This window comes from Schistocerca serialis, chromosome 11 (genome assembly GCF_023864345.2).
Source record: "Schistocerca serialis cubense isolate TAMUIC-IGC-003099 chromosome 11, iqSchSeri2.2, whole genome shotgun sequence".
NCBI classification, from domain to species: domain Eukaryota; kingdom Metazoa; phylum Arthropoda; class Insecta; order Orthoptera; family Acrididae; genus Schistocerca; species Schistocerca serialis.
The window spans coordinates 67,035,039-67,062,278 of record NC_064648.1 but is presented as its reverse complement, the minus strand read 5'-3'; the positions used below and the strand labels follow the sequence as shown (position 1 = coordinate 67,062,278).

Below are 27,240 nucleotides of genomic sequence, written 5' to 3'. Positions count from 1 at the left end.
TTCCAAAAGTAAGGTCTTCTATTTTTTTATAAGTACAGAACTCTGCTTGTGCGGCAGTTGGTCACCCTGTTATGAAGAGTGCTTCATGCGCTGTGTGTAAACATGCGCACGCCACGCTGAGGTGCTCAGTCTCGGCTCGGCAGCCGTCGAGAATGGAGCTCCCGTCAGATGTTACCGCCAAGTGTGAATTGCGCGCAGTTATTCGGTTTTTGAACGCAAAGAGCACTGCGCCAATTGAAATCCATCGCCAATTGATGGAAGTGTATGGGAGTTGTGTGCGGATGTCAAAAATGTTCGTAAATGGTGTAGAGAGTTTGCAGCTGGTAAGGCCGAAATTCGCGACGAACTAATGAGCGAGAGACCGTCAATTTCTGAGGAGACAGTGTTGAAGGTTGAGCAAAGCACGCGTAAAGATCAGCGGATCACCGTGGATGATCTCTGCATGTCGGTTCCTGAGGTTTCCCGAAGCACCACTCACAGAATTTTAACAGAAACAAAACAATTGAACTACCGGAAAGTGTGAACAAGATGGATGCCACACATGCTGACTGAGGACCACATTGTACTGGTTGTTATCCTTCTCCTTTCTTAGATAACTGAAAAATTGTTTGTGGAATCTTACATGGTATGTTGTGGTAGGACCACACTCTCCTCACGTGTTTTTGAATGAGAATAATACAACCAGTTCCAGCACAATTTTTTTAGTAGGTGCTGAAAGATTACACACTGCAGATCCCGTTTTTCTAGGGGGTTCTCTTAGTTTTGTCTGCAAAATAATCATTCCAACAAGCATGACCTGGGTTTTCTTCTTGTTTGAAATAAACAGCACCACATCTGAAATACTTTCAGATAAAAATTATATTTATTCATACTTTTTGTTAGGAATTACACCATTTTCACTATGAACATTGGTAATCTAAATCCATTATACTGCTCTTGTCACATAAGCAAATCCGTTTCCCTCTAATACTGACAAAGTAGTGGCGGGCAACCCAACATGTGCCCGGAAGTTGCAGACATTCCTGCATTCTAGCTTCTTTGGTCTACTGACGTTAATAAACTTATATATATATATATATATATATATATATATATATATATAAAACAAGTCCATTATTTATCATAAAAGAAAGTATTCACAATTAAATAAATTAAACATTTTCTGGCAACATAATGAAATTACCTTAACTCTTTACTGTGGGCATTGTACTTTTTGCACAAGATAAATTTTATCTCCGATGGTTGATTACATTACAACATGCAGTAACGAGTTGATGGTTCCCGCACATTTCTTCACCGCCTTGCAGCTGAACAGGACAACTTTCTGGACTCCGTTGTCACGGGTGACAAAACCTGGGCATACCACTTTACACCTGAGACCAAGCAACAATCGTGCCAGTTCATAACTTTCCGAACAGCACGGTGGCGAGCTAGTATCACACGGGCAGACAAAAACTGCCACAGCGTCTACAAAAACGCATCGACAGAAATGATGCTTATGTCGAAAAATAGCTAAATGTTCAAGCTGTAAACTGATGTAAGCCATTGTAGAAGGAAACAGGTCTACGTACTTATAAAAAAAATAGGAGACTTTACTTTTGGGATTACCCTCTCAGTAACTCCGCTTCCAGAGACGGAAATGTTAGATTTAGGAATATAAGAAGAGGAATTATTTTAGTGTAAATGTGATGTAAGATTATTTAACTAATACAAAATTTGCGAAACATTAATTAATAAGCTATATACAAATTACAACAACAGTTCACAGAAGACAATAAATTGAACATTAAACTTTGGTCGCAAGTTCCGAGGGTGTGGCCAAACAAAATAACCTTACCGGTCAGGGACACGGATCAGTGCACACAAAGAACTAAAAGGCAAAATTTCGAGAATCTTCTGAAACTGCACGAGAACGTGTGAACATAAAAAATGAAAGGAACTGCAACTGGACAAAGAACAGTGGGGCAGGAGAGGGCGACGAGTAACCGGTCGAAAACGGACGAGACCGACGTGGAAACGAAACGGGACTGACCAGAAGTGGAGGACAGACGAGCGTTCCCGAGAAGTTCCTCTGTCCTCCCGTTCCTTGCGGACCCGCTCCGTCACAAACTACATACTCGTCAAATGAGTACATTTCATTTACGGCAGTACTCACCTCGGAGACGTGTAGGTCTCCCACCGGGGGTACGGCACCGGGCGCAGGCGCGGGCGCGGCGTTGCGCGTTCCGCGGCCTCGCCCGTCCCCGACGGTCTGCGGGTCGGAGAGGGCGGGCGTCATCGCGAGACCCAGTCCGGGGTAGAAGAAGAATGCGAACAGCGCCAGCCCGACGCACAGGTGCACCGGCAGGGCGACGGCCCAGTAGCGCTGCGGCAGGTAGCTGCGCCACAGACACTAAATTACGGTACCCCGACTCGACCCGAATACACCGTAGAGGTGTCACGTGCGGTACTCGCGTACGCCAGTTAATTTCCCGATAGAACCTGACCTCGAGAAAATTCTGCCTAGCCCGGCACGTGCAGCGGACTTTGAGGTTTACCCACTTCGGAATCACACTAGCAGTTACACTTCGGCACATTTCGACAGTGGACTAAATACTAGAAAATGCGAAGCTGTTTTGGTAAGGAGTGAAATTATAAAGTTCTACCCGACAAAAAAGTGATTAGTGCAGAATTATATAACACATTTACATCTACACGGTGACTCTACAATTGACGATTAAGTGCCTGGCAGGGGTTCCATCAAACCACCTTCGAGTGAGGAAACCCCATTAGAAGGGCCAAAAAAACTGACTTTTTTTATTGCACAAATTGTTAGCTCAACTCTCCAAGAATACGCTGTCAAAATTTCGAAGCGAAATTTGCGTTCGTTTAGATTTTACGAGCACAGAATCCAGTGCACATTAGGTACAGGCTCGACTCCAGGAGAATGGGGGCTCGACTCCGAAACATTCGAAAAACTAAAAAGCTCGGTGGAAAAGGCTAACTCACAGAGTCGTTAGTGAAAATGCTTACCACTTATTACCGACTACCGATTCGAAGGCATTGTTGAAATGTGCCGAATTGTAACTGCTAGTGTGACTCTGACGTGGGTAAAACTCAAAGTACGCTGCACGTGCAGGGCTAGGCACAATCTTCTCGAGGTCAGGTTCTACTGGGAAACTAACTGGCGTACACAATACGCGAGTACTGTACGTGACACCTAGATAATGTGCAAGACGTCAAAGAAGCAATTATGACGACATACTATCGTACAATTTCCACGGCTGAAAATCCTCGACACGAGTATTTCCCTGAGGGAGAAGACAACTAGTGCGAGTTGCAGAAACGAACAGCCCTCGGAATGGAACATGAAGCACTCCCTACTCCATTGCACCCCGACGTACAGAATGAAATTCTTCCAATATATGATGAATTATCAAGGGATGAGTTACTGGAGAGATGTTTAAGTGGCCACGCACAAAATGTGAATGGAAGTTTTAATTTCACTATTTGGCGATTAGCTCATAAACACGTGAACTCCGGAACAAAAGTCATTGAATTGGCACTGTATTTAGCAGTGGGCTTATTCAATGAAGGAAATTCATCCCTTCTGCCGGTCACAAACAAGGCAGGAATTGTAGTAGGCATGCAAAGCTTCAATTATGCAGAACAAACGGATGACCAGCACGTGAGCCAACAGAATCGACATAGTTCATTGGAATCGAAGGAAGATTGGAAAGCTCAGAAAGCACTGCTGCAAGCGCAAAACGAAACCTATGAGGAAGAAGGATTACTATACGGTACTGGAATCGCAGATTAATTGGTAAGCATTTTACATTACTGTAAACTTCCTCGAATTTCTAGTTTCCGAGATTTTATTTTTCAAACGCGTTTATCTCTAAATGATATCAATATAATGGAAGGAAACATTCCACGTGGGAAAAATTATATATAAAAACAAAGATGAGGTGACTTACCGAACAAAAGCGCTGGCAGGTCGATAGACACACAAACAAACACACACACAAAATTCAAGCTTTCGCAACAAACTGTTGCCTCATCAGGAAAGAGGGAAGGAGAGGGGAAGACGAAAGGAAGTGGGTTTTAAGGGAGAGGGTAAGGAGTCATTCCAATCCCGGGAGCGGAAAGACTTACCTTAGGGGGAAAAAAGGACAGGTATACACTCGCACACACGCACATATCCATCCACACATACAGACACAAGCAGACATATTTAAAGACAAAGAGTTTGGGCAGAGATGTCAGTCGAGGCAGAAGTGTAGAAGCAAAGAAGTTGTTGAAAGACAGGTGAGGTATGAGTGGCGGCAACTTGAAATTAGCGGAGATTGAGGCCTGGCGGATGACGAGAAGAGAGGATATACTGAAGGGCAAGTTCCCATCTCCGGAGTTCTGACAGGTTGGTGTTGGTGGGAAGTATCCAGATAACCCGGACGGTGTAACACTGTGCCAAGATGTGCTGGCTGTGCACCAAGGCACGTTTAGCCACAGGGTGATCCTCATTACCAACAAACACTGTCTGCCTGTGTCCATTCATGCGAATGGACAGTTTGTTGCTGGTCATTCCCACATAGAATGCGTCACAGTGTAGGCAGGTCAGTTGGTAAATCACGTGGGTGCTTTCACACGTGGCTCTGCCTCTGATCGTGTACACCTTCCGGGTTACAGGACTGGAGTAGGTGGTGGTGGGAGGGTGCATGGGACAGGTTTTGCATCGGGGGCGGTTACAAGGATAGGAGCCAGAGGGTAGGGAAGGTGGTTTGGGGATTTCATAGGGATGAACTAAGAGGTTACGAAGGTTAGGTGGACGGCGGAAAGACACTCTTGGCGGAGTGGGGAGGATTTCATGAAGGATGGATCTCATTTCAGGGCAGGATTTGAGGAAGTCGTATCCCTGCTGGAGAGCCACATTCAGAGTCTGGTCCAGTCCCGGAAAGTATCCTGTCACAAGTGGGGCACTTTTGTGGTTCTTCTGTGGGGGATTCTGGGTTTGAGGGGACGAGGAAGTGGCTCTGGTTATTTGCTTCTGTACCAGGTCGGGAGGGTAGTTGCGGGATGCGAAAGCTGTTTTCAGGTTGTTGGTGTAATGATTCAGGGATTCCGGACTGGAGCAGATTCGTTTGCCACGAAGACCTAGGCTGTAGGGAAGGGACCGTTTGATGTGGAATGGGTGGCAGCTGTCATAATGGAGGTACTGTTGCTTGTTGGTGGGTTTGATGTGGACGGACGTGTGAAGTTGGCCATTGGACAGGTGGAGGTCAACGTCAAGGAAAGTGGCATGGGATTTGGAGTAGGACCAGGTGAAACTGATGGAACCAAAGGAGTTGAGGTTGGAGAGGAAATTCTGGAGTTCTTCTTCACTGTGAGTCCAGATCATGAAGATGTCATCAATAAATCTGTACCAAACTTTGGGTTGGCAGACTTGGGTAACCAAGAAGGCTTCCTCTAAGCGACCCATGAATAGGTTGGCGTACGAGGGGGCCATCCTGGTGCCCATGGCTGTTCCCTTTAATTGTTGGTACGTCTGGCCCTCAAAAGTGAAGAAGTTGTGGGTCAGGATGAAGCTGGCTAAGGTGATGAGGAAAGAGGTTTTAGGTAGGGTGGCAGGTGATCGGCCTGAAAGGAAATGCTCCATCGCAGCGAGGCCCTGGACGTGCGGAATATTTGTGTATAAGGACGTGGCATCAATGGTTACAAGGATGGTTTCCGGGGGTAACAGATTGGGTAAGGATTCCAGGCGTTCAAGGAAGTGGTTGGTGTCCTTGATGAAGGATGGGAGACTGCATGTAATGGGTTGAAGGTGTTGATCTATGTAGGCAGAGATACGTTCTGTGGGGGCTTGGTAACCAGCTACAATGTCTTGTCTTTAAATATGTCTGCTTGTGTCTGTATGTGTGGATGGATATGTGCGTGTGTGCGAGTGTATACCTGTCCTTTTTTCCCCCTAAGGTAAGTCTTTCCACTCCCGGGATTGGAATGACTCCTTACCCTCTCCCTTAAAACCCACTTCCTTTCGTGTTCCCTTCTCCTTCCCTCTTTCCTGATGAGGCAACAGTTTGTTGCGAAAGCTTGAATTTTGTGTGTGTGTTTGTTTGTGTGTCTATCGACCTGCCAGCGCTTTTGTTCGGTAAGTCACCTCATCTTTGTTTTTATATATAATTTTTCCCACGTGGAATGTTTCCTTCCATTATATTGATATCATTAATTTGAATCCAACAATTACGTTTGTTATTGTCACTGTTGCATTTCGAAATCTTTTCTGTCGTCTTATTTTCCTCTTTCTGTTTTTGCCAGTAGTTTCACTTTGTATTCACCTTCTCCTTTTTACCGTAATCTGCTATACTATTTTATCCCGCCTATATATATACTCAATAATACATAACCCACTTCCAAACCATAACCAAAAAAATATTTTTTTTGCCGCTTTCAGCACTGCCGCCGCTATAATATCCACCGTTTCTAGTTCACAAACAGCTCCTTTCACCTTTTAAACAACCATTTCGGCCAGTTCTAATAACTTTCGCTTTATTTCCATTTCCATTTTTCCCACATCACTGTTCATTTTTAGCCGCTTCCCACAGGTTTTAACGCCATTATTTCTTCGCCAGACAATTGTTAGCCTCTTTTTCATAATCTGCCACCACAATACCACTCCTTTTAATATACTACACGCAGTTTTTTCGAAATTTTCCCGAATTTCTCCGTCCTTTAACGTGTTTTGGCGGCAACACAACCACCTAACCTTTATGCACATCGTTATCTACCAACCCAAGTCCAACATAGCCCAGCTGTAACCAACACCTTTTCGCCTTTTCTCATTCCAGATCTCCAGTTTCTTTCCGGTTCACCTTTATCTCTCCCCATATATTTTTATTTTCATTTTCATTTCACCTCATGTTACACTTTCCACCTTCTAATACCATGTCACCCTCACAACACCCCCACAATGACCCCATTAAGTTTTATTTACATTCCCTCCGCAAACATGCCTTCGCCCTAGCCAGATTACGCTCGCATATTTTATTTTCTCAGGCTTGTCTGACATTTGGCATTACCCCCAAAGGCCTCACACTCAAAGTTCCCATCTCTGGCTGCAACCCTTCTTTCCATCAGTCCCTATACCAGTTCCAAACTGAACAATCCATTGCCCTCACCCACCTAATCCTTCACCTACACATCAACTCAGCAAATGAACACACCCGTCAACTCCTATCCTTAATAAAAGTCCTTAATCTTTCCTCTCCCACATCCACACCGGCTGTTCAGAGCATCCTCCTACAGGCCAACCGTAAATTAGAACAGCATGCCACCCTCCACCTCAAAAAACTATCCAATCTCCTGGTTTCCCACCTCCGGAAAGGCAACTCACTCACCCTTCACAACCTTTCCAGCAAACCTCAACCTCCTCTCATTGCACACAAACCCAGTCTCTCCCATCTACTCAATCTCCCACTTACAGCTCCACTCCCTCCAAAACCTCAAAATTCCGATCAACACAATCTGGAACCACAACACCCTAATTCAGTAGTTAACCTTTCCTCCAAACCTCTCTCCCAATCCGAAACCTCTGTCCTATCCAAAGGCCTCACCTTCAGCCCCACTCCCAGATTCAACCAAACAGCCCTCGTCAAAGATTTACTGTCCTACACTCGTACTCTCTGCTGGAAGTATCACTTTGCCACGAAGAAAAATGATCCTAATCCTACTCCTAATGATCAGACTCCTCAAGACACCATCCAAATTGAACCCTGCCTGGAACAGTTCCGTCCTCCGTCACAGCGGGACCCACCTCCTCTTCCTCAAAATCACCCTCTCCAAACCTTCCAGGAATTTCTGACTTCCAGCCTTGCATCTCAATCCTTCTTAAAAAACCTTAATCCTACACCCAACATCACCACTGCTGAAGCCCAGGCTATCCGTGATCTGAAGGCTGACCGATCCATCGTCATTCTTCCGGCGGACAAGGGTTCCACGACCGTGGTACTTGATCGTCGGGAGTATGTGGCTGAGGGACTGCGTCAGCTTTCAGACAACACGACATACAAAGTTTGCCAAGGTAACCCCATTCCCGATGTCCAGGTGGAGCTTCAAGGAATCCTCAGAACCTTAGGCCCCCTGCAAAACCTTTCACCTGACTCCATCAACCTCCTGACCCCACCGACACCCCACACCCCTACCTTCTACCTTCTTCCTAAAATCCACAAACCCAATCATCCCGGCCGCCCCATTGTAGCTGGTTACCAAGCCCCCACAGAACGTATCTCTGCCTACATAGATCAACACCTTCAACCCATTACATGCAGTCTCCCATCCTTCATCAAGGACACCAACCACTTCCTTGAACGCCTGGAGTCCTTACCCAACCTGTTACCCCCGGAAACCATCCTTGTAACCATTGATGCCACGTCCTTACACACAAATATTCCGCACGTCCAGGGCCTCGCTGCGATGGAGCATTTCCTTTCACGCCGATCACCTGCCACCCTACCTAAAACCTCTTTCCTCATCATCTTAGCCAGCTTCATCCTGACCCACAACTTCTTCACTTTTGAGGGCCAGACATACCAACAATTAAAGGGAACAGCCATGGGCACCAGGATGGCCCCCTCGTACGCCAACCTATTCATGGGTCGCTTAGAGGAAGCCTTCTTGGTTACCCAAGTCTGCCAACCCAAAGTTTGGTACAGATTTATTGATGACATCTTCATGATCTGGACTCACAGTGAAGAAGAACTCCAGAATTTCCTCTCCAACCTCAACTCCTTTGGTTCCATCAGTTTCACCTGGTCCTACTCCAAATCCCATGCCACTTTCCTTGACGTTGACCTCCACCTGTCCAATGGCCAACTTCACACGTCCGTCCACATCAAACCCACCAACAAGCAACAGTACCTCCATTATGACAGCTGCCACCCATTCCACATCAAACGGTCCCTTCCCTACAGCCTAGGTCTTCGTGGCAAACGAATCTGCTCCAGTCCGGAATCCCTGAATCATTACACCAACAACCTGAAAACAGCTTTCGCATCCCGCAACTACCCTCCCGACCTGGTACAGAAGCAAATAACCAGAGCCACTTCCTCGTCCCCTCAAACCCAGAATCCCCCACAGAAGAACCACAAAAGTGCCCCACTTGTGACAGGATACTTTCCGGGACTGGACCAGACTCTGAATGTGGCTCTCCAGCAGGGATACGACTTCCTCAAATCCTGCCCTGAAATGAGATCCATCCTTCATGAAATCCTCCCCACTCCGCCAAGAGTGTCTTTCCGCCGTCCACCTAACCTTCGTAACCTCTTAGTTCATCCCTATGAAATCCCCAAACCACCTTCCCTACCCTCTGGCTCCTATCCTTGTAACCGCCCCCGATGCAAAACCTGTCCCATGCACCCTCCCACCACCACCTACTCCAGTCCTGTAACCCGGAAGGTGTACACGATCAGAGGCAGAGCCACGTGTGAAAGCACCCACGTGATTTACCAACTGACCTGCCTACACTGTGACGCATTCTATGTGGGAATGACCAGCAACAAACTGTCCATTCGCATGAATGGACACAGGCAGACAGTGTTTGTTGGTAATGAGGATCACCCTGTGGCTAAACGTGCCTTGGTGCACAGCCAGCACATCTTGGCACAGTGTTACACCGTCCGGGTTATCTGGATACTTCCCACCAACACCAACCTGTCAGAACTCCGGAGATGGGAACTTGCCCTTCAGTATATCCTCTCTTCTCGTCATCCGCCAGGCCTCAATCTCCGCTAATTTCAAGTTGCTGCCACTCGTACCTCACCTGTCTTTCAACAACTTCTTTGCTTCTACACTTCTGCCTCGACTGACATCTCTGCCCAAACTCTTTGTCTTTAAATATGTCTGCTAGTGTCTGTATGTGTGGATGGATATGTGCGTGTGTGCGAGTGTATACCTGTCCTTTTTTCCCCCTAAGGTAAGTCCTTACCCTCTCCCTTAAAACCCACTTCCTTTCGTCTTCCCCTCTCCTTCCCTCTTTCCTGATGAGGCAACAGTTTGTTGCGAAAGCTTGAATTTTGTGTGTATGTTTGTGTTTGTTTGTGTGTCTATCGACCTGCCAGCGCTTTTGTTCGGTAAGTCACCTCATCTTTGTTTTTATATATAATTTATCTCTAAATGCCTTTTTTCACATTTGCGTGCACTCTAACTCCAAAAGTATAGAACTGATCATTATGAAAACTTATAATATCACTCTTCATAAAAATTACAAATTATATGTGCCAACTTGTGACATGATATCATGATTTTAAGGGTATTTCTCTTTGAATAATTAAAAAAAAAGAAATCATAAAAATCTAAGTAAATTTTTCCAACGCCTACAAAATTTTTAATTTTCATTATTTTCACCTGCATTGAGGTTCATATTCTTAGAAAATAAGTTAATGTAAAATCAAAACCTTTTTGATTTCAGATGAAAATCTGAATGGCTACACAGCACATATTTGAACTATACTCTCAACCTTCAGTAGACAACACAGCGTAACTTTGTTATTTTTGGCTGAAATTATTCAAAAAAATTCACAAAAACTGTTCCAAATATGAACGAAATGATGTCAAAATTTTATTAAAAATCCCAAAAAGTCAGCGTCTAACAGCCTCCCAATGTGGCTTCCCCCCTTAAGCTACTTCTCTACCGTTCCACTCTCAAACAGCATTCAGGAAAAACAAACACTTAAATCTCTCCTTGCGAGCTCTGGCTTCTCTTACTTTATTACAACAATTACTTCTCCCAAGGTAGGTGAGTGCTAACAAAATATTTTCACATTCTAAGAAGAAGCTCGATGGTTGAAATTTCATGAGAAGGTCCTGCCACAGCAAGAAAGGCCTCTGTTTTAATGACTGTATCCGTGGCAGTCTCTCCCTTACTTCACAAAAAAACAAAACGAGCTGCCCTTCTTTGACTTAGCTAATTTAGTTTTCCCTATAGTCTTTGATCCACTGTCCAATTTTGTGCTCGATACTGTCGTAAAAGCGATAAATGATGTAAGGCAAAGGTATGAAAAAAAGATTTTAAACATAATGGGACAGTCGTGCACCTCCTATGCTGTTTGTAAAACACATTTTGGGTTTTAAATTTGACAAACATTGTGTTTGAGCAACATGAGAAATTGTTGTTAAAGAAACAGCTTAAGTATAAAATTAGTAAGAGAACTGATACGAAGGCTATCGAAAATATGTTACCTCACATAACATTTGCAATGAACACAATTAAGGTACCAAAGCTGATCAGAATAAAATTGTTGTTGCGGATGGTAAACTGTTTGGTAGAGAGTTTAATAAGGCCAACAGTTGCGTAATACAAACAGCACACGGTCCCCAATGGAATCCAACCTCCAGTTAATTTTGTTTGTTCATCATTGTTTTAGCTTTGTTTCTTACTTCAAATTTATATAATTCTCCATCTTCATTATTATAAAAATTATTCGATTCTATAATATCCTTACCACAATCGGTATGTCTACATTTTTGTTCTTTGTGATCTACACCGAAAGTCACTTATTCAGTAAAGCAAAACTTTTATTTTGATGTCAAATTCACGTTAGCATTAAAATTCTGGTGTTAGAAGGTCACTATTATGTGCTCATAAATGTGTAATTTGAGTCTTTGTGAGACTACCACTTAAAACGTTAGCTATTAACAATTTGCAAGCCAGTTCGGCTATCATTCGAGCTGTGTCTTTTAGGGTCGAGTCTGGAACCTTGATTAGTATGCTTATGTCATCAGCAAACATAGTTTTTGAATTGTCCTCTAATGTCAATAGAAAATCATTTACATAGGCCAGAAACACCCCACACATTATGTTCTCCCATTCTGATATTTTTGTGTCTGCGATAAGTGTCTCAATGGGAACACTGCTTTCTGTTATAGAGGTGAGATTCCACCCGTGTGTGATGAATGATATTATACATCAGTTTTATAAGCAGAATGTTGTTACCTACTAAATCGAAGGCTTTGTCAATGTCACAGAACATACGAACAGGATAATTTTTCTGGTTTAGCTCTGCTAGCGCTTCATTTGTGAGGTCTTGCACTGCTTTCTGTGTGGACAATCCTTTATAAAAGCTGAACTCCGAAGTAGTTAATATGTTCTGCACAGTTAAATGAGATGGTATCTTACTACAGGCCACTTTCTGAAACAGTTCTGCAAAGATTGGAACGAATGATACAGGTCTGCAATTATTTGTCTGTGTCTAGTTTCACATATGAGTGTTACTGCAGGATATTTAAGTCTATAGGAAACTTGCTGTGAGTCACTGAATGCTTATAAAGATAACTAACAGCAACATTATCAAGTAAGCACAACATTTCACGAGGGTCACTCCAAAAGAAATGCACACTATTTTTGTAAAAACACAGTTTTGATTCTGCATGTGTGAAAGTTTTACAGTGTGTGGATACATCCTTCCTGCTTGTTTTAAAACTTAGCTAAACCTGTTCCCGTGAGTGGTGCCGTCACAGCATGTCTTCAAGTTGGCTGCTACACTTGACGTTCGTCAGAAACAACATGCTGTCATAGAACTCCTGTGCTGTGAAAACGAGACTGTGGTAAACATCCACAAGAGGTTGAAAAAGGTGTACGGAGATGCTGCTGTCGATCGCAGTACAGTTAGTTGGTGAGCAAGCAGGTTACGTGATGAAAGCGGGCACGGCAATATTTAGGATTGTCCTCGCAGCGGCAGGCTTCGTACTGCACACACTCCAGACAGTGTACAGAGAGTTAACGAATTGGTGACTGCAGACAGACGTATCATGGTGAACGAATTGTCACGCTATGTTGGGATAGGGGAAGGAAGTGTTTGCAGCAGAATGCTGAAACAGCAGAATGCTGAAAGTGTTGGCGTTGAAAAAGGTTTGTGCCAGGTGGGTTCCCAGGATGTTGACAGTGGCTCACAAAGAAACAAGAAAAATGGTATGCAGCGAACTTTTGGAACAGTGCAAGAATGGTGGAGATGAATTTCTTGGAAAAATTGTGACAGGTGATGAAACATGGCTACATCATTTTTCATCACAGACAAAGAGGCAATCAATGGAGCGGCATCATGGAAATTCAGACAAGAAAAAAAAATTCAAAACCACACCTTCTGCTGGAAAAGATATGGCTACGGTGTTATTCAATTCTGAAGGACTCTTGCTTGTGGACATCGTTCCAAGTGGAACCACCATAAATTCTGATGCATATGTGACAACACTGAAGAAACTTCGAGCTCGACTGATTCGTGTTCGACCACGTTGGCAAAAGCAGGATGTTTTGCTGTTGCACGACAATGCAAGGCCACATGTCAGTAAAAAACTGTGGAAGCGATCACAAAACTTGGATGGACAACACTGAAACACCCGCCTTACAGTTCTGACCTGGCTTCGTGTGGCTATCATCTCTTTGGGAAACTGAAAGACTCTTCGTGGAACAAAGTTTGAAGATGATGACTCCCTTGTGCACGCTGCCAAACAGTGGCTCCAACAGGTTGGTCCAGAATTTTACCATGCGGATATACAAGTGCCGGTTCCAAGATGGTGTAAGGCAGTTGAGAGGGATGGAAATTATGTGGAGAAATGAAAATATTGTCCCTAAAGGATGTGTCTACACACTAAAACTTTCAAACATGTAGAATAAAAGATGGATTTTTAAAAAAATAGTGTGCATTTCTTTTGGAGTGACCCTGATATATTCTTTTATACATGCAGTCATAACCAGCAGAATTACCACTTTTCAGTGACCTCAGACTTCTTTGTCTAATAAACAGTGTAAATGGTAATTATTACTACCTGGTACGGACAAACACTACATAGGAAAAATTCCTAATACTATAACACCACCAGAAAAAAAGAAGAATCTATAGTACAGCAAATAAACATAAAATGGAAGGAAAACTACTTTCTCCACTACCAAAAAAATTATTACTATTACTATCCCCTAAATCAAATAGACAACTGCTAATACAAATGTACACATTACTGTTTATATGCGTGAGAGAAGTGTACCAACTACATTGGCAGACTTCTCTCTCTGTTTGTTTATTAGGGTACGTCCAAACTACACGAGGCTGTCACACTACTGCAGCCGCCATCAAACTATCCCAGTCGAGCTCGGCTCAACCAAAATTACGGCACACCGTACCTGAGACCGAGCGAAGATGCCACGTCCGGCGGCACGTACGCCCACAGCAGGAAGAGTGCGGCTGACGTGACGGACGCCAGGTACAAGACGAACCCGTAGACGGCACGCGCCGGTGTCGGTGCCGGGGTGTGCTCGGGCATGGCTCTCGGCCGAATGCACGCTGCAACAGGCCGCGGCCTACACTGTGCGTTTCTGAAGTGTACAGTACTTCGGGCTAGTGAAGAATATACTATCCCTGCATATTTCCCAATAAGACACCCGTCTCTTCAGGAATTTGGATTTTTAGTTTGATGTTGAGGAACGGGTAAGCTGTTGTCTGCTAATAAGAGAGTTCTGCTTTATTCTGAAATTCTTTTTCATAATGTTCAACTTAATAGTACGAGGTAATAATATAACACCGAGTCACAATATCACCACCACGACACTGAATGCCACTCGGTAGCTCACAACACGGTGAGCAAAGTACGTAACTGGACCAGATACAAATGGGGAATCATTCTTGTGCAAATGGGAAAACCCACTAACATAAGCAACTTTAACAAAGGGCACCTGGGGACTAGTGTTTCTGGAATGAAAAAGTTGGCAGCTGTTCACGCACTAATTGTGAGCACCTATGAAAAATCACTGAAGAAAGGTGAAACTGTAAAGAAGTGACAAAGGTGTTTGAAACCGTGACTTGTCACAGAATGCAGAGGTCTGAGGATGGGTGTAAAAAAAAAAAGCACAGGCCTACGGATAGAGAGATGCTGACTGAATCACGTTTGGCTGTTAAGAGAGCAACGCATTAAGTCTTCAGCGATTACCGTAGCAGAATACTGTCAAATGAACTTTCACAAAACCCAAATAAATTCTGGCCATGTGTAGTATCCGAGCACTTGCAAATGAGACAGGAACTGAAATTGGCGGTGGTAGCAAAAGCTGAAATGGTTAACTCCATTTTCAAAAGTTCCTTTAAAAAAGAAAACCCTGGGAGAAGTGACCCAGTTAAATGCTTGTAAGTTAAAGCTAGATATAGTGGGAACTACTGAAGTTCGGTGGCAGGAGAAATGAGACTTCTGGTCAGGTGAATACTGGGTTATAAATACAAAATCAAAGAACAGTAATGCAGGAGTAGGTTTAATAATTAATTTCAAAATAGGAGTGCAGGTAAGCTACAACGAACAGGATAGGTAACACATTACTGTAGTCCAGATAGAGACGAAGCCCACACCTACCACAGTAGTACAAGTTTATATGCCAACTAGCTCCGCATATGACAGAGAGATTAAACAAATCTATGAGATAAAAGAAATTATTCAGATAGTGAAGGGAGATGAAAATTTAATAGTCATGGGGGACTGGAATTCAATAGTAGGAAAAGGAAGTCAAAGAAAAGTAGTGGATGAATATGGAATGGGGCTAAGGAATGAAAGAGGAAGCTGCCTGGTAGTATTTTCCGCAGAGCATAACTTAATCATAGCTAACACTTGGTTTACGAATCATGAAAGAAGGTTGTATACACGGAAAAGGCCTGGAGACACTGGAAGGTTTCAGATATATTATATAATGGTAAGACAGAGATTTAGGAACCAGGTTTTAAATTATAAGAAATTTCCAAGGACAGATGTGGACTCTGACAACAATCTATTGGTTATGAACTGTAGAGTAAAACTGAAGAAACTGCAAAAAGGTAGGAATTTCAGGAGATGGGACCTGGACAAACTAAAAGAACCAGAGGTTGTAGAGTGTTTCAGAGAGCATTAGGGAACGATTGACAAGAATGGGAGAAAGAAGTACAGTAGAAGAAGAATGGGTAGCTTTGACAGACGAAATAGTGAAGACAGCAGAGGATCAAGTAGGTAAAAAGACGAGGGCTAGTAGAAATCCTTGGATAACGGAAGAGAGATGAATTTAATTGATGAAAGGAGAAAATATAAAAATGCAGTAGATGAAGCAGGCAAAAAGGTATACAAACATCTCAAAAATGAGCAACTGGGTGTGCAAAATGGCTACGCAGGGATGGCTAGAGGATAAATGTAAGGATGTGGAGGCATATATCACTACGGGTAAGATAGATACTTCCTGAAAGGAAAATTAAAGATACCTCTGGAGAAAAGAGAACCAGTTGTATGAATATCAAGAGGTCAGATGGAAAACCAGTTCTAAGCAAACAGGGAAAGGCAGAAAGATGGAAGGAGTATATGTAGGGTCTATACAAGGGCAATGTACTTGGGAACAATATTACGGAAATGGAAGAAGTTGTAGATGAAAATGAAATGGGAGATACAATACTGCGTGAAGAATATGACAGAGCACTGAAAGACCTAAGTCGAAACAAGACCCAGGGAGTAGACAAGTAGACAACATTCCATCAGAACTACTGGTAGTATTGGGAGATTCAGCCCTGACAAAACTCTTACCATCTGGTGAGCAAGATGTATGAGACAGGCGAAACACCCTCAGACTTCAAAAATAATATATTAATTCCAATCCCAAAGAAAGCTAGTATTGACAGGTAAGAAAATTACCAAACTATCAGTTTAATAAGCCACGGATGCAAAATACTAATGCAAATTCTTTACAGACGAATGGAAAAACTGGCAGAAGCCGACCTCGGGGAAGATCAGTTTGGATCCTGTAGAAATGTTGGAACACATAAGGCAATACTGACCCTACAACTTATCTTAGAAGATAGATTACGGAAAGGCAAACCTACATTTCTAGTATTTGTAGACGCAGAGAAAGCTTTTGAAAATGTTGACTGGAATACTCTTTCAAATTCTGAAAGTGGCAGGGGTAAAATACAGGGAGCGAAAGGCTATTTAGAATTTGTACAGAAACAAGATGGCAGTTATAAGAGTCAAGGGGCGTGAAAGGGAAGCAGTGGTTGAGAAGGGAGTGAGACAGGGTTGTAGCCTCTCCCCGATGTTATTCAATCTGACTGCCTTCACACAAATCTTTTAGTAAGTCATGCGAGAAAAGTGAGAGCTGGATTTCGCATGACAGATGTTTTTGGAATCCGTGTTGGCTGGCATTGAGGAGGTCATTCTATTCAAGATACCTCATTACATCTGAGCTCAGAATATGTTCTAAGATTCTACAACAAATTGAAGTCAAGGATATTACACGGTAGCTGACACAGTCATCAATTCAGTATGTAACATAACAGGGATTCCATTGCGCCCTCGAGCTTTGCTCAATTTTAATGATTTCAGCTGTTTCTTACCACCACAGACACTAATAAAATGTTAATTGACAATATTCTGCTACAGTATTCACTGAAGGCATCACACATTGCTCTCCCGACAACCAAATGCGTTTCATTCAGCATCTCTCCGTCTGTAGCCCTATGCTCTGTTTACTACTACGAGGGTTGACTGGAAGGTAATGCCTCCACATTCGCAACTCTTCAACAGTCGGAGGGAAATCTTAGCATCGAACGGGTGTGTTGTTAGTGTTAAGTACGGAACCCTGCACAGACGATCGGCCAATGCGATTAAAGCAATGTGCAGTCATTGAATTCTTCACAGCAGAAGGTGTCACCCCAAAGGAGATTCATCAGAGAATGAAAGCAGTTCAGGGTAGTTGTGTCGATGTGAGTACTGTGTGTCATTGAGCGAGTAAGTTTACAGATGTTGAGGTGGGAACATCTCACCTGCGTGATAAACAAAGAGTTGGGCATCCTGTGACAGCAACCACCGAGTTTCACAAGCAAAATGTTGACAGATTGATTCAGGACGATCATCGTATCACTCGGAGAGAAACTGCAGCTCTGAAACGACAGCTAATGAGGTTCTGAAAGGAAAACGTAAATGTTTTCCTGGAGTGTGACAATGCCAAACCACACACTTCGCGTGCCACCACAGCAGAACTTCGGAGACTGAATCTCATCACCGTACAACATCCTCCGTACAGTCCAGATTCGGCACCGTCTGACTTCCATCTGTTCACGATAATGAAACACGATCTGTGGGGACACCGTTACGCTTCTGTTGAAGACGTCGAGAGAACTGCAGGACAGTGGTTGCAGAAACGGAGTGTCGACTTCTTCCGTGACGGCTTCAGAAAACTTTGTCACCGTTGGCAGAAATGTATCCGATTGGCTGGTGATTATGTGGAAAAGTGAATATTGGTAATTAAAGATCACATTCTAAGGATTATTTCTGCATTTAATTTATTAAAATATTCCCATCCAAACCCAACTAACGAAGGTGGGGGCATTACTTTTCATTCGACCCTTGTATTGTGCAGCAATCTCTGTTTCTTTAGAAGTTTCTTTACAGTGACTGTATACCACAGAGGTTCCCTCCCATTATTAACTGTTCTACTGGGTACATATCTACCCAGTGCATCATCAACTATTGTTTTACACTCGAAACAAAGTTCCTCTACATGCTCCTGACCTGTGCTGAAAGTTTCAAGTTCCCACTGAGACAGGACAATACTGACTTGCTATCTAGTTTACTCAACAAATATATCTTTCTGCTTGTTTCAGTTGTTTTCTACTTTGACGATCGCTGTTGCCACAACCGTCTCGTGGCCACTGGTACCAATTTTTGTAGTGGATATCCTCAGAGAGGTCAGGTCTATTTGTTGCTATTAGATCCAACATATTTCCATCACGAGCAGGGTTCCTATCTGTTCCACGTAGTTTTCACATGAGACATTTTGTAAAGCTTAACAGGATGTCTAATCGTGCCCACCACTAACAAGACTGTAATTTTCACAATTAATTGTCGGACGATGAAAGTACGATTAGGCAAGTTACACAGAAGTGAACTGAGGTTTTCTCTTAAGTTTTTGGTCACATCAGGAGACGCGTCTGGAGGACAATAAAAGATTCCAATTACCACTTTGTGCCCACACCTGATACTGCGCACTATTACAGGAAGTCATACTACATCCTGGCGTCAAACTGTACAGTGCATTACCCAAATGCACAAAGGTGATAATGGGAAGAAACAATTTCAAATCATCTGAAAGGATTACTTTGTCAAGCACTGCTTCTATACAGTAAGGCAAACCTAGAAAAACAAAAGCTGTAGCAGCAATTAAGAATGTATTTGTGAGGTGTATAGATTAATAAAATATAGTGTAACACTACCTTTTGCTAAAATGCTGTGTGTAAAATTAATTTCAAGAAATGTGTATACTAATTAAGAAATCAAGTATCTTTCGTACACTGTACGGTCCTAGACTCACAGGCTCAATAAATAAGTAAGTTCCTTCAGATGTGTGGAACAAGCCAAAGTATTCATTTACACAAGACAAAGACATTATAGAAACATAATCTGTATTAACAATCATGCTATCTAAATTTAATTGAGTAAATCATTAAGAAAGCTGAAAGGTGACGAAGTATAATTACTGCTGTTTGCCAGTTACTACCACAACCGTACAGTTTTCCTCAACCCAATGAATTCAGATCTGTCCCCCACCAAAACAAATAGCTGTGATTCGATTCTCTTCTGCGGCAGTTTCTTCTTTGGCATCTGTTTAGAATTTCTGAAAAATATTTACCAAAGGCATTCAGAGACTTATTGAGCCTACGAGTGAAATGTAAAAATCTGACAACAAATATAGACAATATTAAGAAAAGGACAGATCGCTACTCACCTTACGGGTAGCACGTCGAGTTGCAGGCAGGCACAGTGGAAAAGACTGTTACACATTGAGCTTTTAGCTAGAGCCTTCTTCCAAAAGGAAAAGAAAAACGTACACAGGTTCACACAAACTGAACACAACTCGTACACACACAACTGCTACCTTTGGCCGCTCCAGCTAGAATGCGAGTGTAACGTGTCGAGTGGAAGCGGCAGTCCAGAGAGGGGTGGTGAAGTGGGAGAGGGAGGGAGAGAGGGGGAGAGAGGAGGGGAGGGGAGGGGGAGAGGGGGGGAGGAGAGAGAGAGAGAGAGAGAGAGAGACAGAGAGAGAGAGAGAGAGAGAGAGAGAGAGAGGAGGTAGGTAGGTATGGGGGGGGGGGGGGTCAGCACCGCTCGGTAAAGCGAGCAGAGGCCGAGTGGGAGGATGAGGCCGCCACACGCAGTGCCAGAAGGCTGTGGGGGAGTGGGGGAGAGAGGAGGTGGGACAAAACAGGAAATGGAAAAGGAGAACAACAGCAAAGGTGAAAAATTGGGTGGGTGTGTCGGCAGAGAGCAGAGCACGACGTGTTAAGAGGATGCGAAAGAACAGACGGGGCAGAAACTGTCGCGTGGAGGGCGTGCGGCAGTAGGTTACCGAACGTCGAGGGCGGGACGATTTCGGGAGCAGAGAAAGTGTCGTAAGGATAACTCCCACGTGTGCAGCAGAACAGCTGGCAGTACAGAGGAGGATCCAGACGGCCCGTCTCTACTACACTCCCAATCCCGACCACTCGTCACTTTCTATTCCAGTTCTGTCACGGGCTTACCTTACCCCACTAAAGGCCGGGCCACACGTGAAACTGCCCGTGTCGTATACCGGCTCTGCGACAACTGTCGCACAGCTTTTTATATCGGTACGACCTCCGACCGGCCATCCACCGGATCGAACAGCTGATAGCGAATGTGGCCGATGAAGTACATTGTCCCGTGGCACGACTTGCAGCCGAACAATCTGACGGTTACTTCACGACGTGGGCCACCCGGATCCGCCCTCCGTCACCAGCTTTTCGGATCAGTGCTCACGGGAGTTATCCTTACGCAACATTCTCCTCTCCTGAAATCGTCCGAGTGTCGACTTGCTGCCTTCATCCGACTTTTTATACTTCTCTGTCCTATACCACCCAGTTCATATCCCCTCACCCCTATTGTGTGCCACTCTGCTCCTCTCCTTTTCTGTTCTCCATTTCCCCACCCCTCTACCCTCTCCCAGAGCCTCCTGACACTGCATACGGCAGCCCCGACCTGCCACCTAGTTCCCACACATTCCACCAGGCGGCACCGGCTCCTATCCTGCCCACCCATTCTCTGCTACTGCCCCCACCCCCCAACCCACTCCTCACCGCCGCTTCCACTCATCACGGTACAGTTGCATTCTAGCCGGAGATAGCAGTCTTGGGTGTGAGGTAATGCTAATGTACGCACAGTTTGTTTCTCTTTTCCCTTCTGGAGGTGGCTTTGGCCGAAAGCTCGACATGTATGTCTCTTTGTTGTGCCCGTCTGCAACTTAACATGTCATCTTCATAGTGAGTACACATTTAAAAATCTGAAAGTCACGGATGTGAGTAGTTTCAGTGTTATCCTAAGGCACTGAAATTACACATAGAGGATAAAAACGATCTGCAATTTCTTTTTCTTTTTGTTTATCACCAACTTAGAAAATTTACAGTTACAGGTGGTAGTGGCAGAAAGTAGGTTGTCAAGCTGACGACAATTCCCACTAGTATTGATAAACAGTTCACTGTTACGCTTGTTTCTGGTACAGCAGTCTTTCTATTAAATCTAGAAAACCTGAAAACTGCTAAGTGTTTCTAAATTCTTTTGCATAAGATTTTTCTTTTGCGATGCAAGCTGTCCCATCCATCACTAAAATTGTTCATCATTTTTATGGTGTTAATCTAGAATTCTGTGTCAGACATTAGTCAAAATTATTAATAGGTTCTCTGACTTATAAGGTAATAAGTAACCCTGATTGTTAAAATAAATAAATAAAAACAATGTTATAGCTGACTTTATTTAAGTGAAGAAAATGGAGGTCAAGGTGTGATCAAAGAAGTATCATGATCATCTTGATATCAGATGAGGTCAGGTGAAGTGAATATTCAAAAAAGTACACAGAAAGAAAGAAAACAGGAAAAATTATTCAAACGCAGGCTCTGTTACAAAAGAAGAAAGCTTTGAAAGTGAAAAGGGAGAAAGAAAGGCAAAGAAAGCAGAAATGCTGGTCGAAAAACAAAGGAGGAAACTCCACTGGAAATAGTACCTGATCTACTTCAAGTATAGGATACTATAAGATCTGCAAAGCCTGGAGAAGGGTGTAAGAAGGACAGAATCAGGGTTACCAATGAGTCCTTTAAAAAAAAGGTAATTCTGAAAAAGTACTGCACAATCACATGCCACAATTAGAAAACAAACCGAACGGCCAGAGTTCTGGACCCGTACGCGTTTCATTTGCACGGTGTCCGCCCTGGTACCACCCACTCCAATCAGGGGCTCTCCCCACGGGCGCAACCCAGCCACAGCGAGGGCCGTCTGGCACGGCGGCTATTGCCGGGAGTTCAGATGCTCCAGGATGACGAGCAACCACTCCGAGGCACGCACGAGGTGGTCACGGCCCAGGTATCAGAAGTGTGATCCCTGTGTGTTCAGGGGGCTCAACCAAAAGGGTACATAGCGACCCCACCACACGGGCTGGCTACCGTGCTGGCTATGCACCCTAGCATCAGACAACAACGTGAAAGAAAAGGTGGAATGTACTAGGAGGGCACACATCGGAGACACCAGGTGAGGTGCTCTTCCCCAAATGGCTCACACCACGGAATAGAAATTTAGTAATGGAGGTCAAACCCCAGAGGGGGACAAGGAAATGCCAAAAGGATGAGGTGATGACGCAACAAAACCAAATTGCAAAACCAGGAGGATAGCGGGACCGACATAAGCGAGGACACCGAGAGAGGGAGATGAGAGGGCGAAGGGGAGGAACGAGGAGAGGAAAGGAGGGGAAGGGCAAGGAAATGCAGCCCTGGAAAGAAGGAAGGCTGCAATGGCTCGGAGTCCCGTGCTCGCCATGCACGTATAAACGAAAGGATTGTGAGCCCCCTGGGAGGGAATTTGCTGAAGGACGGACCGATATTTGTGGTGAAGAGCGTAGCGGCTGACTCTGTCTGGTGACGCCGAAACGTGCAGAATGCAATTTCGGAACTGTACTGTCAATCCCAACAACTTCACCTGCTGTTGACCGAAACTGACTACCGGCGGCTCAGTTTTCGTAAAGTGTGTGCGAGATAGGTGCCGGGGCAACTGACGACAAAACCACACGTCTGGCTACAGCTCTGACATTCCTACAGCCGTAAGCAGAGAAAGGTGACGAGTTTCTCGTCCGTGTCGTCACTGGGGATGAAATGTGGGTATCGTACGTCACACCGGAAACAGAACAACAATCCGCACATTGGCGGCGTAGTGGTTCGCCTGCGAAGATCAAATTCGAACGGACAATCTTTGTCAAAAAGTCGTGTACACAGTCTTCTGGGACTGATGTGATGTCATCCAGTGCTAGTTTTTATCATGAGGGGAGGCAAAAAATGCCGATCGGTATAGACAGACGTCGACATCTAAGAATTGCAATCCAGAATGAGAGATCTGGGATGTTGACGGGAGGCATTAAGCTTTTTCATTACAATGCAAGATCTCGTACATCCAATGCCACAAAAAATGTATCAAATCCATTTGGAGGTCTTTGACCACCTACACTACAAGTGACTCATCTCTTCCACTTCGTGATGTTTTTTCTGGTAGGAAAACGTTTGCACGAAGACGTTGAGGTGCAGACTGAAGTGACTTTGTGACTCTTGACATTGGTGGCAGACACCTGTGAAACACAACTGACAATGCACCGTTACGATAAATATCTCGGCAATGGCAACTATGTTGAGAAGTAGCCAGTGAACCTATGTAAATATTCCAATATCAAACAAAGGAAAATCCAGGCTGGAATAATGACAATGTTATGAAAAGGATAGATTGCTATTCACCATATAGTGGGGATGCCGAATTACAGACAGGCGCAACAAAAAGTCCACTAAATAAGAAAGCTTTAGGCCAAAGGCCTCCTCCTGAAGTAGACAGTACACACGAGCACATTCATACAAACACAACTCTCACACACGTGACCACTGTGTCTGGCCGCCAGGTCTGGCCTCGGCAGCCACAGACCGTGTCACACGGGTGCAAGTTGCATTAGGGCATGGGTGCGTGTTGTCTCTGTCAGAAGAACGCCTTTGGCTATAATCTTACTTATTTAGCAGTATTTTTGTTGTGTCTATCTGGACAGTGTCTTGAAAGGAAGGTATAAGATGAACATAAAAAAAAGCAAAACGATGATAATGGAATGTAGTCAAATTAAGTCAGGTGATGCCGAGGGAATTAGATTAGGAAATGAGACACTTAAAGTAGTAAAGGAGTTTTAATATTTGAGGAGCAAAATAACTGACGATGGTCGAAGTAGAGAGGATATAAAATGTAGACTGGCAGTGGCAAGGAAAGCATTTCTGAAGAAGAGAAATTTGTTAACATTGAGTATTGATTTAAGTGTCAGGAAGTTGTTTCTGGAAGTATTTGTATGGAGTGTAGCCGTGTATGGAAGTGAAACTAGGACAATAAATAGTTTGTACAAGAAGAGAATAGAAGCTTTCGACATGTGGTGCTACAGAAAAATGCTGAAGATTAGATGGGTAGATCACATAACTAATGAGGAGGTATTGAATAGAATTGGGGAGAAGAGGAGCTTGTGGCACAACTTGACTAGAAGAAGTGATCAGTTGGGAGGACATGTTCTGAGGCATCGAGGGATCACAAATTTAGCATTGGAGGGCAGCGTGGAGGGTAAAAATCATAGAGGGAGACCAAGAGATGAATACACTAAGCAGATTCAGAAGGATGTAGGCTGCAGTAGGTACTGGGAGATGAAGGAGCTTGCACAGGACAGAGCAGCATGGAGAGCTGTATCAAACCAGTCTCAGGACTGAAGACCACAACAACAACAACAACATCTGCAACTCAACATCTCCACTATATGGTCAATAGCAATCTTTCTTTTCATAATATTGTAAATATTCCAATATATATTTTTTACTTAGCAACATTTTTGCTTTACTGATTGCTCATTGGAATGAACTTACTAGAGATGCACCTTTAATTATTGTGCAATCAGTAGGAAAACAAGGCACAAAGTCTGTAAATAACTTCAAAACAGGGAAACTCGAGGTTCACCAGAAGATGTATATGTTGCTTCCTGTTAAACAGGCATATGAAGTCTTTAAACAAGAAACAGAAATTGTCATAAAGAAGTCTCTCTTTTACAAGCTTCATCCCATGTGTGTACTGGCTGTTTCAGATACTCCACTTTGTGTGTGTGTGTGTGTGTGTTTCAATATCATGCTAACTTTAATTACCTGCTAGAGGCTGTAAATAGTGTGTGGGTACAATTTCCTAGTAGGGGCTTGCTTCCTCTTGTGTCTTGCAACACAGAAAGTGCCCCAGATGTTAAGACACAGTGATATTTCTGATAACATCCCTGATCTTTATCAGTTCCTCTCAAAAGATGTTGCCAGAAACCAGTCTGTAAAATGGAAGTAGTGGAAGAGGAGAAATAAAAAGATAGCCCTTTTGAAAGAAAACGATCCTCTCCACGAAATGAGTCCTGAAATTAAAGATCAGGTTCCAGTATTCAAGAAACAATCTCTCATAATTTTCAAGATGCATAGTCTGAAAAGAAAAAGCTGAATACCAGTGCAACACAATGTCCTGCAAATGGATTTTACACACTCAATGGTTTCCCAGGATGAAATACAGTCAGCACATTATTGTTACAAACAAGTGACTATCTTGAGTGCATGTGCTTGGACTGGAATTAGAGAGCAGTCTTTTGCAGTAGTGACCACCTTACACGTGACAAATATGTGGCAGCACCCAAATTTAAAAATAAATTTATTGTGAGCCCATCATGCTATTCAAGAGATGACTGGTGCAGAGCTCCACTGCCTCCCCCCTCCTCTCTCTCTCTCTCTCTCTCTATTTCTTTTTGCAACATCCCGCCGAGAAGGATCAACTGATGGAAACGTTAAAAGAAAGGTTCGTAATGAGTGATGTCTCACCAGTACAGTACCTAACCCACAGGAATTATTTGATAGTGCAAAAGAAGAAATAATAAATACCTCAATTCTTTTAATAAGTACAGAAACAGTACTAAAAAATGAACAAATGCTTTCTAAGCAGTGGTTCAGTGTCAGATGTGCCCAGAACTCAGTCCAGTCACTTTTTCAGACAACATAACTTGAATCATTTACTGGTTGAAAGAAAGGGGGGAAAAAAGTGGGGGGGGGGGGGGGGACAAGTGTGTGAAAGACTTGCACACTGAGGGTTCTGTGCAAATTTAATCATATATAGACACTTCAGCCATCTGAGGAATCAACTATGTAAAGACCTCTATGGTAGTTCATGAGACTACATTCAACATATAAAAGGAAGTGAAGGGATCTGAAGAGACAGAAGATTTAATAAAATATTCTCCATTTACTTACTAAAACACAACTATAGCGTACATACAGCTTACATTTTATGTTTGCATACATTAATACTTTTCTATTATGCTTTTGATGGGTGCTGAATATGCTAGTTCTAATGGCAAAGAGAGAATTTTTACATGCAATAATTACAATTTAACAATTTTTGGATCTTTTTTTTCCTTTACTTGTACAGTGAAACCTTGCTTCTCGCCAAATTTCATGTTACAAGGTCAAACGGAAGTACCCTATAGGTTTTGACGAGGAATTCTGCGAGTGTCAAAATATATAAGTGTACCCATTCCTGAGAAAAAGGAGGGTTAACAGAAGGACAAACAGACAGACAAATAAAAAAGACAAAAATATTTTTTCATGTGGTATAATTACTGATTAACAATTTTCAGATTTTCTTCCTAGACTTGTACTGTGAAACCTTGCTTCTTGTCAAATTTTATGATTCTAGGTCAGTGAGAAATGCCCTTTAAGTTTTTACGGGAGAGTCTGCGAGTATCAAAATATGTGTCACAAATGGCCATGTCTTCTGTCTGCACTGAGTGAGCTTAAATTTTTTACATTATCCAGCATATGTCTTAGAATGTAATGTAGTTTTTAATTTGATACATCTACTCATTCCTGAGAAAAACAGGCCTTAACAGACAGGCAGACGAACAGACAAATAGGTAACAAATGACCTTTTTTTTGTGATATAACTGCAAATTACCAATTTTCAAATTTTTATTTTTTTCCTTTACTTGTACCGTGAAACCTTGCTTCTTCCTCAACTTCGTGGTTCTATGTCCATGGGAACTTCCCAATAGCAAGTTAGATCATCAAAATATGTGACACAAATGGCTGTATCTTTGACAGCACTGACTTACAACATTAAATATTTTACACAGCCAAGGAAGTGCAGGCTTTT

General features: G+C 43.3%; 1 protein-coding gene across 1 annotated transcript in view; it reads right to left on the bottom strand.

Moving 5' to 3' along the window:
• Nucleotides 1-27,240, bottom strand: part of LOC126426674 (phosphatidylinositol N-acetylglucosaminyltransferase subunit P) — a 39,302-nt gene that overhangs the window by 9,615 nt on the left and 2,447 nt on the right. Inside the window, exons 2-3 of the mRNA XM_050088567.1 lie at nt 14,144-14,303; nt 2,156-2,378 (exon numbers count right to left, since the gene is read on the bottom strand). Coding sequence (XP_049944524.1) covers nt 2,156-2,378; nt 14,144-14,283 — 363 coding nt within the window. The 5' untranslated portion in view covers nt 14,284-14,303. The remainder of the gene's footprint in view (nt 1-2,155; nt 2,379-14,143; nt 14,304-27,240) is intronic.